The 14,838-nt window shown below is 50.2% G+C and overlaps 8 protein-coding genes and 1 non-coding gene across 9 annotated transcripts; 6 read left to right on the top strand and 3 right to left on the bottom strand.

Moving 5' to 3' along the window:
• Window positions 1-413: 413 nt before the first annotated feature.
• Window positions 414-1,579, top strand: SETTUDRAFT_129056 (uncharacterized protein; the record flags this gene model as incomplete). Its single annotated transcript, XM_008025486.1, has 3 exons — window positions 414-492; window positions 545-642; window positions 696-1,579. 3 exons carry the CDS (start codon window positions 414-416, stop codon window positions 1,494-1,496), a joined length of 978 nt encoding a protein of 325 aa, XP_008023677.1. The 3' UTR covers window positions 1,497-1,579.
• A 295-nt stretch (window positions 1,580-1,874) lies between these two features.
• Window positions 1,875-2,926, bottom strand: SETTUDRAFT_27135 (uncharacterized protein; the record flags this gene model as incomplete). Its single annotated transcript, XM_008025119.1, has 2 exons — window positions 1,875-1,961; window positions 2,393-2,926. 2 exons carry the CDS (start codon window positions 2,924-2,926, stop codon window positions 1,875-1,877), a joined length of 621 nt encoding a protein of 206 aa, XP_008023310.1.
• On the bottom strand, window positions 2,120-2,219 carry SETTUDRAFT_t118. The gene has a single exon. It is a non-coding gene; the product is annotated as a tRNA-Leu (tRNA).
• A 242-nt stretch (window positions 2,927-3,168) lies between the features above and the next one.
• Window positions 3,169-3,880, top strand: SETTUDRAFT_160231 (uncharacterized protein; the record flags this gene model as incomplete). The annotated part of the gene is made up of 2 exons (XM_008025485.1): window positions 3,169-3,207; window positions 3,257-3,880. 2 exons carry the CDS (start codon window positions 3,169-3,171, stop codon window positions 3,878-3,880), a joined length of 663 nt encoding a protein of 220 aa, XP_008023676.1.
• Window positions 3,881-4,936: 1,056 nt separating this feature from the next.
• Window positions 4,937-5,818, top strand: SETTUDRAFT_38383 (uncharacterized protein; the record flags this gene model as incomplete). Its single annotated transcript, XM_008025156.1, has 1 exon — window positions 4,937-5,818. One exon carries the CDS (start codon window positions 4,937-4,939, stop codon window positions 5,816-5,818), a length of 882 nt encoding a protein of 293 aa, XP_008023347.1.
• Window positions 5,819-6,582: 764 nt separating this feature from the next.
• On the top strand, window positions 6,583-7,425 carry SETTUDRAFT_106093 (uncharacterized protein; the record flags this gene model as incomplete). The annotated part of the gene is made up of 3 exons (XM_008025484.1): window positions 6,583-6,749; window positions 6,803-6,848; window positions 6,898-7,425. 3 exons carry the CDS (start codon window positions 6,583-6,585, stop codon window positions 7,423-7,425), a joined length of 741 nt encoding a protein of 246 aa, XP_008023675.1.
• Window positions 7,426-8,009: 584 nt separating this feature from the next.
• SETTUDRAFT_27131 (uncharacterized protein) lies at window positions 8,010-8,882 on the top strand (the record flags this gene model as incomplete). Its single annotated transcript, XM_008025118.1, has 2 exons — window positions 8,010-8,170; window positions 8,225-8,882. 2 exons carry the CDS (start codon window positions 8,010-8,012, stop codon window positions 8,880-8,882), a joined length of 819 nt encoding a protein of 272 aa, XP_008023309.1.
• A 942-nt stretch (window positions 8,883-9,824) lies between these two features.
• On the top strand, window positions 9,825-11,920 carry SETTUDRAFT_168274 (uncharacterized protein). Its single transcript, XM_008025483.1, has one exon. It carries the CDS (start codon window positions 9,894-9,896, stop codon window positions 11,418-11,420), a length of 1,527 nt encoding a protein of 508 aa, XP_008023674.1. The 5' UTR covers window positions 9,825-9,893; the 3' UTR covers window positions 11,421-11,920.
• A 1,246-nt stretch (window positions 11,921-13,166) lies between these two features.
• SETTUDRAFT_27128 (uncharacterized protein) lies at window positions 13,167-13,523 on the bottom strand (the record flags this gene model as incomplete). Its single annotated transcript, XM_008025117.1, has 1 exon — window positions 13,167-13,523. The coding sequence occupies one exon, from the start codon at window positions 13,521-13,523 to the stop codon at window positions 13,167-13,169; it is 357 nt and encodes a 118-aa protein (XP_008023308.1).
• Window positions 13,524-14,838: the final 1,315 nt, after the last annotated feature.

Genomic DNA, 14,838 nt, shown 5'->3' with positions numbered 1-14,838 from the left:
ATGATGGTTATTGAGGCTCGAGAACGGAGGCGTGGGATTATTTTTGCGGCATTCGTCCGCGTTTATGGGCGGCTCCCGTAAGAAACGGCAGCCAATTGAGTAAAAACTGTCTTAGTAAATTGAACAAATAAATATCATCAACCCCCAGATGTAATACGCGTGTTCCTCGGTGCTTGCATATGCTTATGGCTTGCGATTGTGAACATTACACCTCGCTCCTCCAGCATGTGTTGTCCTGTACACCTAGGTGGCGCGTCGCGTTCAATGCCCCACTATCATTATGACGTCTGGGGTCGAGCTCCATAACAAAACCGTCGAACCGGAAAGTTCACAACGTCATTCCAACAACACTCAAATTCTCATCTTAATCCATTATTCGACATCCAATTCCACCCACGAAAGAAAAGCTCAAGATGGCCGGCGCATCAAGGAAAGATCTTCTCAAGAAGGTGTACAATATGGTACCACCAATGCTTGAGAGCTTCCACAAGGGTACGATGGGTTGAATTGATGGTTTTCTCAGTCTCTAATTGTGCAATTCCAGGTCAATTGGGTCGGGTAGCTGTCATTGGTGGTAGTGAAGATTACACTGGCGCACCCTACTTCTCAGCCATGGCTTCCGCAAAGCTAGGTTGCGATATGGTACATACCCATCACCAATCTTCCGGCTGAGAGAATCGCTGACGTTGCTTTAGTCTCACGTAATATGTGAACCAGGTGCAGGCGCTGTGATCAAGACCTACTCTCCTAACCTGATGGTACACCCGTACATGCGGCAATCCAAGAACCTAGGTCAATCTGAGAGTGCCGAAAGCGTCAGTGCAGAAGTCATTGGCATGCTATCACGACTCCATGTCATCGTCATCGGCCCCGGTCTCGGCCGTGATAAGCTCATGCAAGACACCTGCGCAAGAGTCATCGAAGAGGCCAGGAAACAGGGTATTCCGTTCGTGTTGGATGCAGATGGTTTGTACCTAGCGCAGACGCGACCGGAGCTTGTGGAAGGCTGCAAAGAGTGCATTCTCACACCCAATGTGGTCGAGTTTGGTAGACTAGCCAAGGCAAAGGGCGTCAATGTTGACGAGGGAGACCCTTCGGAACTGTGCTCCAAGCTGTCCAAGGCCTTTGGTGGTGTTACCATTATTCAGAAGGGGTCTAAGGACTACATTTCCAACGGCACACACACACTCGTCTCGGATGGTGAGGGCGGCTTGAAGCGCTCTGGTGGTCAGGGTGACACTCTGACAGGTAGTCTGGCGACACTGCTGGCCTACCGGAAGGCATATCATGACAAGATTTGGGATATTGGCACTGAGATGTCAAGGAGCGAGACACTGGCTCTTGCGGCATTCGGCGGCTCATGCATTACAAGGGAGTGCTCCAAGTTGGCTTTCAAGGAAAAGGGCAGATCGCTGCAGGCCAGTGACCTGACGGATCATGTCCACACTGCTTTCCTCAACATCATCGGGGAGAGGGAGGAGACTCCGATGTTGTAGACACGTAGGGGTGCTGCAAGATGGAATTCTGTGGGCGTGTGACTTGACTGTAACGTAATGAAAAACTACAATGAATACTTGCAATAAGAAGATGCTTCTATTAGTATACTCCACTTTCGAAAGGACGCTTTGTAAAGTTATAGCAGTAGCCATACATCGAGATCAAGATTCTAGATTGGTATCATGACAAAGTGAGCAAGGAGTAAATAAACAGTCGAAATAATACATAAGAGTAGCGGAGTGTCCCGAAGCTCATGGTTCAAACACCCCATAATTACTGTAGTCCATCTATGAGAAATTGAAGACTAAAAGAAAAGAGAACATCCTGATTTCATCATCATAATCTCGAACCTGCCTTGATTCTTCGTGGAAATTTGCCTAGACAAGCGATCCTCCAAGTACCCAGACCTCACCGTTGGAGACCTTATCGGCGATACTGGTAACTTCGATGTTCGCAGGCTGGATCTACATGGCTGTTAGCTTCTGATTTGACAAAAACGCCGAGCAACGCCACAACGAGAAAAAAAAGAACGCCAAATGACCCGCCCAGCGGAAACGACGACTCCAACCCCGAAGAAGGAAAAAAAAGAACCTGGGATATCTGACTGCTGCCAGACGAATGCTGATGAGAGTGGGACTCGAACCCACGCCACTTTCGTGACCAGGAATAATGATGTTAAGATAACCTTAACCTGGCGCCATAACCAACTCGGCCATCTCACCAATTGTTTTGGTTGATTGATGGAAGTTTGGCCAGTTGCACCGAATATGTTTGTGCAGAAACCAAGCGGGGGGAAACGAACAGCCGCCTGCGTAATGGTGGGGCAGTTCCAACGCAGTGCCTGGGGGACTACTACTGGGACTGGCGGGGGGCTTGGGCTAAGAAACCTACGTACCTTTTTCTGACCGTCCTTGGACTCCCACCAGACCTCGTTGCCGGCAAGCGTCTTGACTTTCTTGCCCTCTTCCCAGGGACTCTCGGGTACAATGTGGCGCTGAACGAAGCGCTCGAGGTTGGTGCGGGCGCGGTCTTCTCCGCTGGCGCCGGCGTACGCGTTGTCGCCGAGCGTCTTGTAGTCGTCTGCGTCTTCCCAGGGCTTGCGCTTCAAGTCGCGCATGACGCTGTTGTGAGGCGCGAGGACCGTGGCGTTCTGGGCTGCGTCGTCGAGCCGCCCAGACACCGAGTCGATGTCCCTGGTCAGGCCGCTGAAAATGGCGATTTCCTGTGTCTTGCCGATGACATCGGATATGATGACGCCCGTAGAGACCTGGCCCTCTGGTTTGCTCATGATGTAGTCTCGAAGCGGCGACTGCGCGGTGATGGCGTGGAGCGACTGCACGATGCTGTCAAAGGGGCGGGACTCGGCCGAACAGGCGAAGATGAGGGTGATGGTTGCAAGAGGATATGTGAAGAGAGATTGGGCCTTCATGGTGGCTTTAGGTGGGGTGCATTAGGCTGTCGATGTTCTTGTTTGTGAACGCGGCGGTTGCAGTCGGCGGCGCACACGTCATGCCGCGGTGAAGCCAAGACCCCGTGATCGCGTGAATGATCGCCGGGCGCCTCTTGGGAGCTCGGGGCCCCTTCACTCTTGCACTGCACTCATGTCTTCGCCAACGTGAAATTCCGCGCCTTTGAGCGCGTCTCTTATCGCCTCACTTCGCCACACGGACAATGACGGATATGGAATTTCAGGTTCCAACAGTCACGATTGTATGTGCAGTGGATGTTTCGGTCTGCAGGTTTGTGCTAATAGCGTCAGGATGATCTCCTGGCTTTCCACGCGCAGCATTTTCCTCACGCGCCGACGCCTCAATATGTTCTTCATGGCGTGCAGCATGATGCCGAAGCGACAGAGGAATACTATGATGAAGCAGATGACGGCTTGGGCTACTATCCCGACGGCACCAAGCGCACCTTGACTGATGAGCAAATCGCCATGTTCCGACACTCGGAGATCCAAGCCATCCTTCGCAAACGCCGGTTGCAGAAAGAGAATGGCGAATCCGTTGAGCGCACATCTCTGTCCGAAAAACCGTCCCTCGATGTCGCCAGCCCAATGCAGGTGACTCCAGCTGCGCAAGAAGGCTCTGCACATACGACGAATGGTGCTCAACAGGCGCAGACTAAGGAGCAAGGCCCACAGAATAAGCAGCAGTGGGCGACAACTAGTACAAAGAGCAAGGCCAAGGCAAAGAGGAAGAGGGATAGATATGCGAAGAGAAGAAAAGAAGTGAGGCTGCAGAAGGGCCTTCCCAGACGAAGGAGCGGCCGCAACGGTGCTGACAGCGGCTACAGTGATGACGAGAGTGATGAGTGGGACCCGTGGCACCAGGCGAACGGACCGGATGTCCAGAAGGATGATGCCCTGGATCTGGATTATTGAGCTGGATGGCACAGGCAGTAGCCGTCTTTTTTTGGGGATGAAGTTGTCAAGTCACATCCATCCCCGTGCAATCCTTTGCAACAATACTGGTAGCACATGTATTGACACCCACCTGTAAGCCTCCCCCCTTTTTTTCCTTTCCTCAAATCCACATGCAATGATGAAACTTCGTATCGTCATCCTTAGGCGGAGACGGCGCGCTGGGCTTGAGACGAGAGTGAAAGACTTGCTCTTGCGGTCTGATCTCTCGACTCGTCTGGCCCTGTCAATGGCGAGTTGAAAATCTTCTCTCTGAGCACTTTCTTCACCGATTTTCGACTGCTGAACTTGGCTGTTTGCAACTGGACACTAATCTGGATACTAGGCAGCCGGTCTTATGTGCCTGAAACGAGCATGCGTACCAGTTGTAAGTGTTGGGACTTGGTCGTGGTGGTCCTATTCATGAGGTAGATGAGATGGTGTCTCATCAACTTGGGCTTCTTCTGTTCAGAATTTATCATTCGGGGATGTTGTATATAGCTTAGCAGCCTATTCTTAGTTACAGAATACAACTAGAGAGACTACTCAAATAACGCAAAATTTGATTGATATGTTACTAGAAGGACAGTGCTACGTATCCTCTAATGGGTATAGACGCCGTTCGGCAAAGTAGCTTCTGCAAGTTGCCTAGCAATCCCAACCAAACCTAGGATTCTTATACAAAACCCTTCCATACATATATTTAAAAAACCCCTTCACGAATAAGATTGTGTTTGTTCAAAGTTGTCTCCCTTTTCCATATTCACTGCATGGAAGAATGGACGCTTGTTGGATTTGACACTGCTTTGTGACAATTTGGTGAACGTTCACTGGCGCAGCCCATGACGCTAATAACAGATTCACCTTCATTTCCGCACCATACGCACGTGCTTCAACTTTCTAGTGTATCTATAACCTTCTATATATTTATTTCTGCTTCCCCCACTCGAATATTCTGAAAACCCAACAACAACTCCGACAATCGAATCCGGTATCGCAACTTATCAAAACAATCTCGTCGAGACCGTATCTATCAAGATGTCAGGCGCTCTTACTTTCCCCGAGGCTTTTGCTCAAAAAATGCCATTGGAGCTCAAACAAATGGTCTTCAATCAGATAGCAATCGGCGACACCAATGACATCGAGATCAAGCTTGCGGATGAATATAGCCAGACACTTGAATCACCAGTCCTTGACCTCTTGGCAGACCTGAAGAGGTGGTACCCGGAAGACGTGTACATTGCAGCCATATACTATTTCACTGGTCTGCAATTCCGATGGGTTTTCGTCAGCGATCACGAGCCGTATCGGAAACTTTTCAGGATCTTCCGCAAGCAGATCCCCATCGAGGTCAGAGAGCGAATCAAACACATCTACCTGCGACGAGTTAGATTGGCAAGCCTTATGAATCAAGTCCAACTGCTTTTCAACAGCCTCCCTCATTCCGACGAGACACAACTTCCTCATATATCAGACTACCCTCGTTATCTTCAACCTATCGTCGAAAAACTCCCGCAGGTCCAGGGCTTAGACATTTTTCATGCAATTTTGCTCGAAATTCGAAGCGCAATGCTATTATTGCCGCACGCAATACCCTCGCTCGACAAACTTGACCTTGGTCTTGAGATATCCGATTGTCTGATCACCCTGCACAGCCAGGGTAAACTTTACAGATATTCGCGTTTTATTAGTCAAGATACAGGTACGAACGCTATAGATGGGCTCGTAATTACCCTCTCGCCTCTCAAGACCATTGCCAATATATCTCAACTCAACATCCGAATCATCTGGGACAGCAATCTTGAGCACGACACCAAGCGTATCAAGATCACTGATAAGAAAGAAGAATACACAAAGAACTCCGTTATCAAGGCGTTGCACAAGGAGATTCCTGCAAAATCTATTACTGGTCATGTCTAGGACTGAACATGTACCACGGGATACAGGCCTGACTCCGTGGCTTACTTGGAGCAGAACGAGATGCTGTTTGGCTGTGCTTGGAAATTGAAAAGGCTGTGAGATGTATAAGCCGAAATATGGCGCAAGGCTATATATGAAGTGATGGAAAATAGTCGAGACATCTGTTGTTTTTGTTCTTGTTGTGTGAGAATTTGTCTATCGGCTTTTAGGTGCTTTTTCCCTACATTTACACCTATCTCTCGAGCGCCATAAGCTCGAACATGAGGAGATGAAAGCAAAGATAAATGCGACAAAAGATATGGGATGGATGAATATAGTGATTGTACTTGGTGTGGTGCCTAAACACAGCTGAATAGGCACCAACAAGTAGTAGTAGTAGTAGTAGTAGTAGTAGTAGTAGTAGTAGTAGTAGTAGTAGTAGTAGTAGTCAGTTCTCAGAAGATATTAGCGATAAATACGAGAAAAACAGCAGATATTGCCTCGCCCCTTTAAATTATACGTAGCTTCTGCATTAACAGTGGGACTTAAGCAGCGCACGGCTAGCACACTGATGTTTGCTTGGGTGACGTGATATCAGACTTCACTTCACCATCACCGTGCCTGTTTCCCCGTGCAACGCACGGTGCCCCACTAATCAGGCATCATCCCCAGTGACGTTCTGTTGCGCTCTCCCACTACAAAAACCCCACCTAGTCCTCTATCCCACTCCCTCCGGTGGTTTCCCACATCAACCCGCTCGCCAACAAGTCGCCGCCGACAGTACTATGGCACGCTCAACCACTACTACCACTGGGGGCAAGACCTCGAAGTCAAAGAATGCTCCCGCCGACAAGAAGAGCAAAGACAAGGTCGCGAAGCGGCCTGCACGCGGATACCACAAGTTCAGAAATGGCCTGCTTAACGTCACACCCAAGGGCGGGGAGAAAGAACTGTAAGTACTTGGATGGCTACTGTGGTTTGGGAGAAGGAACTAACATTTAACAGTGTCAAGGCAAATCAGCAATCGCCACTTCTGCGTCTGCCGGCTGAGGTACGAGAATGAGTGTGGATTGAACAGGCAGTACATGCTGACTCTATAGATCCGCACCATGATATGGAATTTCGCGCTCGGTGGAATGGTCTATAGGCCACGCGAGATATCTGCCAGATCTTTTTGTCTCAGGTCTTCGATCAATGTTTCCAAAGGAATCTCTCTTCTGCGAGTATGCCGTCAAATCTACGCGGAGGCTGCTGAAATCCCGCTGCGAGAGAGCATATTCTCCTTTGAGAGACTTGAAGACGACATAAAGAAGACTCTCAATAACCTCAAGAGGCACCAGCGTAAGCTCATTACTAAGTTACAAATCGAAATCTCTGAGGACGATGCTTTGACCAGCTGGGGTGCATTTAGAGCACTGGTGTATTTGGCAGGCCGAGAAGGTCAATCTTATCTTCCCGGGCTGAAAGAGGTGACTCTGCGCATCTTCTCTGTATCCATTGATCAGGTTACCAGGCAGGAAGCTGAGGATGAAGTACGCAATGACGTGAAGGATCTGTCAGGCAAGACATGGTTTGATGTAAGAGTTGAAAGGACGGGAGTGAGCTTGATAGCCTATGATAATGCGTAAGTCCTAAGTATAGTGCACTGATTTATCTTAGACTGATACCGATATAGGTTCTATGGCCGTTTTGAGCGTGACCATTACTGCGGATAAGATGCTGAATGAGTATCCTCGTCACATGATTGTGCTGGATAAGGTCATTCGTGTTAACGGTAATGGTAACATGGCCGGGCACCATAAGCGTCAATGCACATGGCTGCGCCCTAGCCATTGAATACCCGGGATGGCCACGGACTGAAATTGACTGTATTTTGATATTGGGGCAGGATTTGCGATGTGGTATTGAGGATCATGAAATTCTCTGGAGTTCAGGCTGGCTTTTGCATGACATAGAGTTCACAACAGGCTGAGATATTGGAGTTAGTACAGGAAACGATGGAATCATGATAACGGATGTCTTTTACTTGCTACAAGCTCTCTGAATTCAATTATCACTCCTTTGTCACTTTCTCTCACCCAGTAACAAAGCTGCCTTTACCTGGCTGCACGGTCGCGTGGGATTTCAACTATATAACGGCTCCGAGATCTCTTCCACCTACTTTCCACTTTCTCTACACTCCACACACTACTTACCACCCACCACCCCAAGCATGTCGCCACAGAAAGCTACGAAAAACAGAAAGAACATGGCCTCGAATGCCACGACAGCATCCACAGGAGCAGGAGTCGCCAAGCGTCGTTACAAGAAGGTCCGGTTCCACGCCAACGGTCTCTTGGATGTTGGGCGAAAGACTGGCAAGTACTTCAAGATGTAAGTGCATGCATTTTGTTTAATACCAATAATATCTCATTGTTGGGGTTATAGGGCACAGCAGAATCAGCGCGACTCGCCTTTGCTACGCCTACCTGCTGAGATTCGCAACATAATCTTCGCGTACGCCCTTGGTGGTCACGTTTTCGATACGCTTCGTATAATAGCACATCACTATGGCACGGCAGTCGCAAAAGAACAAAAGTTATCGCCCTTACTTGCTGTCTGTCGCCAGATATATAGCGAGACTGCGTTGTTGCTATACAGCCTCAATACGTTCTCAGCTACACGTGCCGTATATGTCAATGAATGGGTCAACCGCTTGGGGCCGTCTCGGCTCCAGGCAGTCTCAAAAATCCAGTTCATAACTACGGTTACGGTATTGCCCGCAGCCACCAGCCAGAACGACTGGATTTTGTGTCCATGTACGAATTCATCTGGTTTTGCACTGAGCGAGCAGCTTTTATCTTCAAAAGTATGCACCCAAGGCAATGTACAGCTGGTCATTATCACCGAATTTCACCCCACAACAACTGAAGACTACCGTGCAGTGGTTACACAGGAGGCGCGTGACTGCATGGTCAAACTCTTCGAGGACAACAACAAAGGTCTCAAATTCACTGTGGAACTAACGGATTTACCCTGGCTTTGGGATGAGTCAGAGGAAGAAGACGAAGAGGAGGAGGAGGGTGACGACGATGACGACGAGTAAGCTTCATCCTCCCCCGTTCTTGCAATCACCCACTAATTACTCAATTAGATAGCCACCCAGCATTCAGCACGCGACTTTCCGAAGCCCCTTTCTATCCCTACTATTACTGATCTCTTACTCCAAAAGTATTTATCTTTCTTATATATGGTTTTCAGAATTTCCTAGCACGGGTCAAAACAAAGCAAAATGGTCGGATCAAACTGCATTCTATGGTTCTTCGATATCTGCATTCAATCATTTCCAAAATTGCAAATATGAGGATACGGGAAACCTGGGCTTCATCATGTACATGAGACACATAGCTTAGTGGAGAAGAAAAAGTTTGGATTTTGATAATATTTGTGAAATGTGTGAATAAACATTGCTACAGCCCGTGACGTTGCTGGAAAGGGATACAGTTTTAGTTGCTAGGATATAGTACCGGTGCTACTTCTTCCTGCTATATTACACATTTATCATATATCCATTAGCTCTCTATCTCGGCTTGTTGTGTTCTCGCATAGATTTTTACTCTATATCAACAATGAAGTTGTGTATCAATGACGTGGGTACCACTACCCCACCTTTTAGCGGCTTCTTCTCCTCCTTACACCCCGGCCGCGCAACACCGACGCTGCTCAACAATAATGGTAGCGAACACACCGGTGCCGGTAATATATCCGGTGCCTACTTTTCTGATCCAGACATACTAAAAGATGCAAGCAGATGCGTGCTAAGCACGCGCTTGTGACTCATGAAGACGCCCGCTCGCTGGCGACCCGCCTTAAACCCGTCCCGGGCCTAACGTCGACACTAACCATGCAGGCAATCACCAGTATCTCGTCAGCCGCAGTCTTTCTTTTCTTCTTCTTCTTCTTCTTCTTCTTCTTCTTCTTCTTCCCCATCCTTTTGTTGCTTCAGTTTCAGGCTTATTGAAATTGTACACTTTCACCGACTACGGGCGTCTTGATCCAGGCTGTTGTGCGCTCTACCAGCACACAGTCCAGGATTGCCACCATGGCCCCCACTGTCATGTCGCGCATTACTCGCTTCCTTGGTATTCAATCCCTCAATGCAACAGGGCGAGATGCGTACATCATCATAACACTGCGTTCCTTGCGCATGTTCACTGCCGGCATTCCCAGTCTCATTCTGGCCCTCTTCTTCGCCTCGCTCGAATTTCCTGACTCGAGGATCGGAATCTTCATGACGTTAACGCTGCTCGGAGATGTCATGCTTTCGTTGCTGCTTACCCTCGTGGCAGATAAACTAGGAAGAAGAAGGATTCTGTTCATGGGCAGCGTAATGATGGCTTGCTCGGGTGTCGCGTTTGCTCTCTCGGAAAACTTCTGGATCCTCTTGATCGCAGCCGTCTTTGGTATTATTTCCGTCACCGGTGCTGACTGTGGTCCGTTCAGGGCGGTCGAAGAGAGTATCCTGAGTGGGTTGACTGACGAGAAGACGAGGAGTGATGTCTTGTCGTGGTATGTAACAGCGACCACCATGGCTGGAGCCATAGGAGCAGAGGTTGCCGGAAGAACAGTGCACGCTCTTGAGAAGAGCAGTGGCAACATCACTAAAGCATACCATGCTCTCTTCTGGGGATATGCAGCATTTGGTTTACTCGGTAGCGTCTTGTGTCTGGGCCTGAGCCGCAGATGTGAGGCTGCTGGCGAGAAACATGCTGAAATGAAAGAACGAGGACGAAGCGGTGGTGATGGCGAAGAGGAAGAAGTTCTCCTGGAAGCCATGACACCAAGCACCACCGATAATTTTGATCACGACGATGAAACTTCAAGAAGACGTGAAGATCTCAGAGTTCCACCATCGCCTAAAAAGCAGAGCTACTTCAGCCAAATTTCGAAACCCACGCGGTCAATCATGTACAAGCTCTGGATCCTTCTCGGCATCGACAGCTTAGCGGATGGCATGACACCCTACTCACTGATGAACTACTATGTCGACCAAAAGTTTGATGTCTCCAAGTCTACACTCGGAGATATCACATCGGCCTCGCAGTTTCTCTGCGCGATCGGCGCCATTTTCGCCGGACCACTAGCCAAACAGATTGGTCTCATCAACACCATGGTCTTCACGCATCTGCCTTCGTCGATAGCCAGCGCTTTCATTCCCCTACCCTCAGGTGTGGGCTGGACAATCGGGCTGTTGCTTTTCCGAGCTTCTCTCAATAGCATGGATCAAGCTCCGCGCACAGCCTTCATTGCTGCAGTCGTCAAGCCAGAGGAGCGCACAGGCGTCATGGGTATTACGAGTATGCTGCGCACGCTCGCCATGAGCGTGGGCCCAACCATTACCGGTCTTCTCTCTGGCAGTGATAACTTCTGGTTCGCGTTCCTGGCGTCGGGTATCTGCAGGATCACCTACGATATCGGGCTGTGGATTCTGTTTGTAAATGTCAAAGTGGACAAAGATGCCGGAAGCGAGGAGGAAGATGCTGTTGAAGATGAAGACTGGGATGGCTTGCTCAGCGACACGGTCAGCGATGATAGCAGCGATGGAAGAAAGAGCAAGGATATTGAGAACGAAAGCAGAGTTTAGATTGCAGGCTCAACCATATCTCTAGATGGACTCGTATCACAAAATGAACCACCTCTTCATCGTTACCCTGTTACCATTTCTCCAAACTAGCACGCCGCCTTCTCAGCCCGCAGCAACGTGTCATTGCGATCATCGGTATACAACTGTACCTTGATACCACGCGCCTGTTTCCTCTTCTCACTCAGACTATCCTTGGCGCCAAACCTCTCTCGCGTCTGGGCATCCAAGCCATGGAACAGCGAAACTAGCGCACTACTCTTCCAAGCCTGGGTCTCTGACGTGTGCGTCATTGTCATGGCCGTGATCAAAAAGACCAGCGTCGCCAGCACCGCCGCAATCGGAAGCACCGAGAACCCCCATCGTACATGGACATACGACTCCACTGTAATCGACTTCCCCATTGTGGGCACCGCGCCCATGAAGCCGCGGAACGCCGTCGTCATGGACACGGCGAGATCGCTCATCAGCATGTTCAGCCCATCCGCGTACTCGTAGTAGTTCCAGTAAAACGCCGTCAGGATATCGGTGTCGAAGAAGGTTTCTCCAGATGAGATGCCCACGGTGAGATTGACGACAACAGCGCGATCCGGGTCGGTGACGCTGCGCGTGAAGTCGCTGGTAGTGCGTGTTGCGGAGCCGTTTGTGAAGATGGCGCTGAACCAGCCGCGGATACTCAGCATGGCGCCCATACCAAGCAGATACGCAGTGTCATCGGACTCGCCGTGGATGTAGACGCCGTAATCGGCATTGGGGTCCGGAGAACTCATGTCGAGCACAGTGGTGTTTGTGACGGAATGCGTGATGTTCTCCTGGTGCGTACCGTTGATCACCGCCGCGGAGATGGTGTTGACGCAGGCTTGCAGCGTGCATTGCTTGGCCCAGGGGTTGACAACATCAGGGCGGTCGTACGACTCGGTGCCTATGAAGACGAGCCGGATCATGGTGGAATACGGCATGTCGCCGTAGGCAGACGGGATAAAGGACGTCATGCTGAAGACGTCGGAGCTGGTGTTGAGCAGCGCGCCTTGCGGCACTTGCCAGCCACACGTGGAGATGTTGGGGGAGAGACCCAGCTCTGGCGGACAGTATCGCGTGATGAGGTTGCTGATGTCGGTGCATTCGTGGCATACGGCCAGGGACTCGAACGGTTCCCATGCGCAGTTGCCGCTTTGACATTGGAATTGCAGTGATGCTGCGGGTCTGTTGTTCTCTGCGAAGAGCCCGTTGTAGACGGCGGCCTTCAGGGGGAGAATAGGGACAAAGCCGGCTGTAGGGTGTCAGTAGGATATCTCGTGCCATACAGCCAGGGTCCTTACTAATAGTTGTGTTGCCCGGGAGGGCGCCAGTGAAGTTGAGGGCTCGAGGGATCGCGGCACCAATATCACTTTCAACAGTTCGGATTTTGTACGTTGCGATTTGCTGTGCAAAGGGTCCGAGAGCGAGACTGACAATGGCAACGATGGCACCAAATGAACCAAGTATTCTGGGTGAAAACATTTCAGTGATTGATCAGAATGTTTGGTCTGCATGGACATACCCTCCTCGAGCCGTTACAAGTAGCTTGGTAGCGCCCCAGGAGCCACGACTGGCTTCGTCAAACGCCTCCATATCTGACAGTGGCGTAGGCGCTTTTTTGAATTTAATCCACTTTGCTTGGGAGATGCCGCTTGAAAGACAGACTGTCATGGTGGCATTGGCAAAGGTAGCCAACAAAGCGATGAGTGCGTTGAGTGTGATATCATGAGGCTAGTCTGGTAAAGCTTGTCCGTTGTAACGAAATACGACTCCGATGATGGAGCCAACAGCGCCCAGAGCAACGGCAATAGCCATCATCTCGAATACCCAGGTGCGAGCACGGGATGGCTTGCGAGAAGACTGTTGACTAGATGTCTCTGAAGTGACGGCAGTAGTATGGGTCGACGAGCTCCAGTGCGCTTTGTGCCTGATGCTTTGTGGCTCACTAGACTGTGGACTTGGCTGCTCGTATTCGAAGCTGCGCACATCTTCCATACTGTGGTGAGCCAGCGGCGGGGGGCTGTAGCGTTCATCCAGTGGTTCAACTTGAACGTTTTGCTGCAGCTTGGGTAGCTGTTGGTACGCCATGATGAATTTGAACTAAGACAAAAAGTCGCCTCTGTAGAGTAGCCCGAAACAATCAAGGTAGGGACGACCAAGTGGCCTAGCCTCCACATGAATATGTAAGAAATAGTCGTGTTACTAAACAAACCATTTTTTCTCAGCCTTGCTCCCCCAAGCACGATAAGCTACAAGACGCCTACTCCAAAGGCGTGGTAAAGGATTACAGCGCGATACCTAGATGAGGATGCGTCCGTTTGGGGCTGAATTGAAGGCTGCTGAGAGCTGAAAACACGGCAGTTGTTCATTCGTCAGCCTTGCCGCCAAGGCTGGCTTCCACTCGCTCCAGGTGCCTCGAACAGTCAGGTTGCCGTAGATAAGCACGATAGCTCCGCATAATATATAATATCGAGTGCTGGGCATGCGCGCTGTCAGGTAGTGAGGGCAGAGGCGACATGCAATATGGGCAGCCTACTCGGAAGCCCTAGGACGAAAGCAGCAATTGGTATGGTTGCTTACTGGCTACGAGTCTTCTTACACAAGATACTCGGTATATTTAGATGGCCATGCCGACCCCACACTTTCAGCCCCAATTTCGGCCAAGACAGCTTGAACTGGCTTCGTGGGCTTAGCATGATAAGAGCATGCAGGCGATGGATGGCACTTCATATGGGCTCCGCGGGAAGTAAACTTGAGGGCTTCGCTTGTTTTTGCAGTCTTGGGTTGGAGTGTAATGTGGAGCATTGTATGAGCAAAAGGGTCCAGACCATGGACGTGGCAGTCCTAGATGCACGTGACATTTGACTTCACCGGATGCCAAGAAACCAAGACATTCCACTCTTACAAACAGCGGAGACTGTGCGTTTGTCTCGCCTAAGTATGTATGCGAGTAACGTGTTTTATCAGTAAGCGGCCCACATCAGTAAGTGGCCCACCCCACCAAACCTGACGCGATACTCTCCACAACCACCACTATGCCGCGACAACAACGCTCTGTACAGACTTCTCGTGAAGGTAGAGTTCTTCTAGCATCTCGCGCGCTTTAAGAAAAACGTGTTGTAAGCCAGCGCCAAGCTGCTATGCTATACGACGCTCCACGAACAACGCTCCGACGACGCCTCCGCGGTACCAAGCCACGATCAGAGACAGCCTCCGTCAATCGCAAGCTATCAGCTGTCGAAGAGCAGTCTCTTGTTCAATGGATCATAGAGCTAGATCGACGAGGCTTTCCGCCCCATATTATCGACGTGCGACGGATGGCAGACGCTCTACTCGCTGCGCGTGGCCAAGATCCACCTCCACAGCCTATTGGCAGATGCTGGGTGTCGCGCGTTTATCCAGA

This window comes from Exserohilum turcica, assembly GCF_000359705.1.
Source record: "Exserohilum turcica Et28A unplaced genomic scaffold SETTUscaffold_14, whole genome shotgun sequence".
In the NCBI taxonomy this organism is placed as follows: domain Eukaryota; kingdom Fungi; phylum Ascomycota; class Dothideomycetes; order Pleosporales; family Pleosporaceae; genus Exserohilum; species Exserohilum turcicum.
This window is presented reverse-complemented; position numbering and strand designations above follow the sequence as displayed.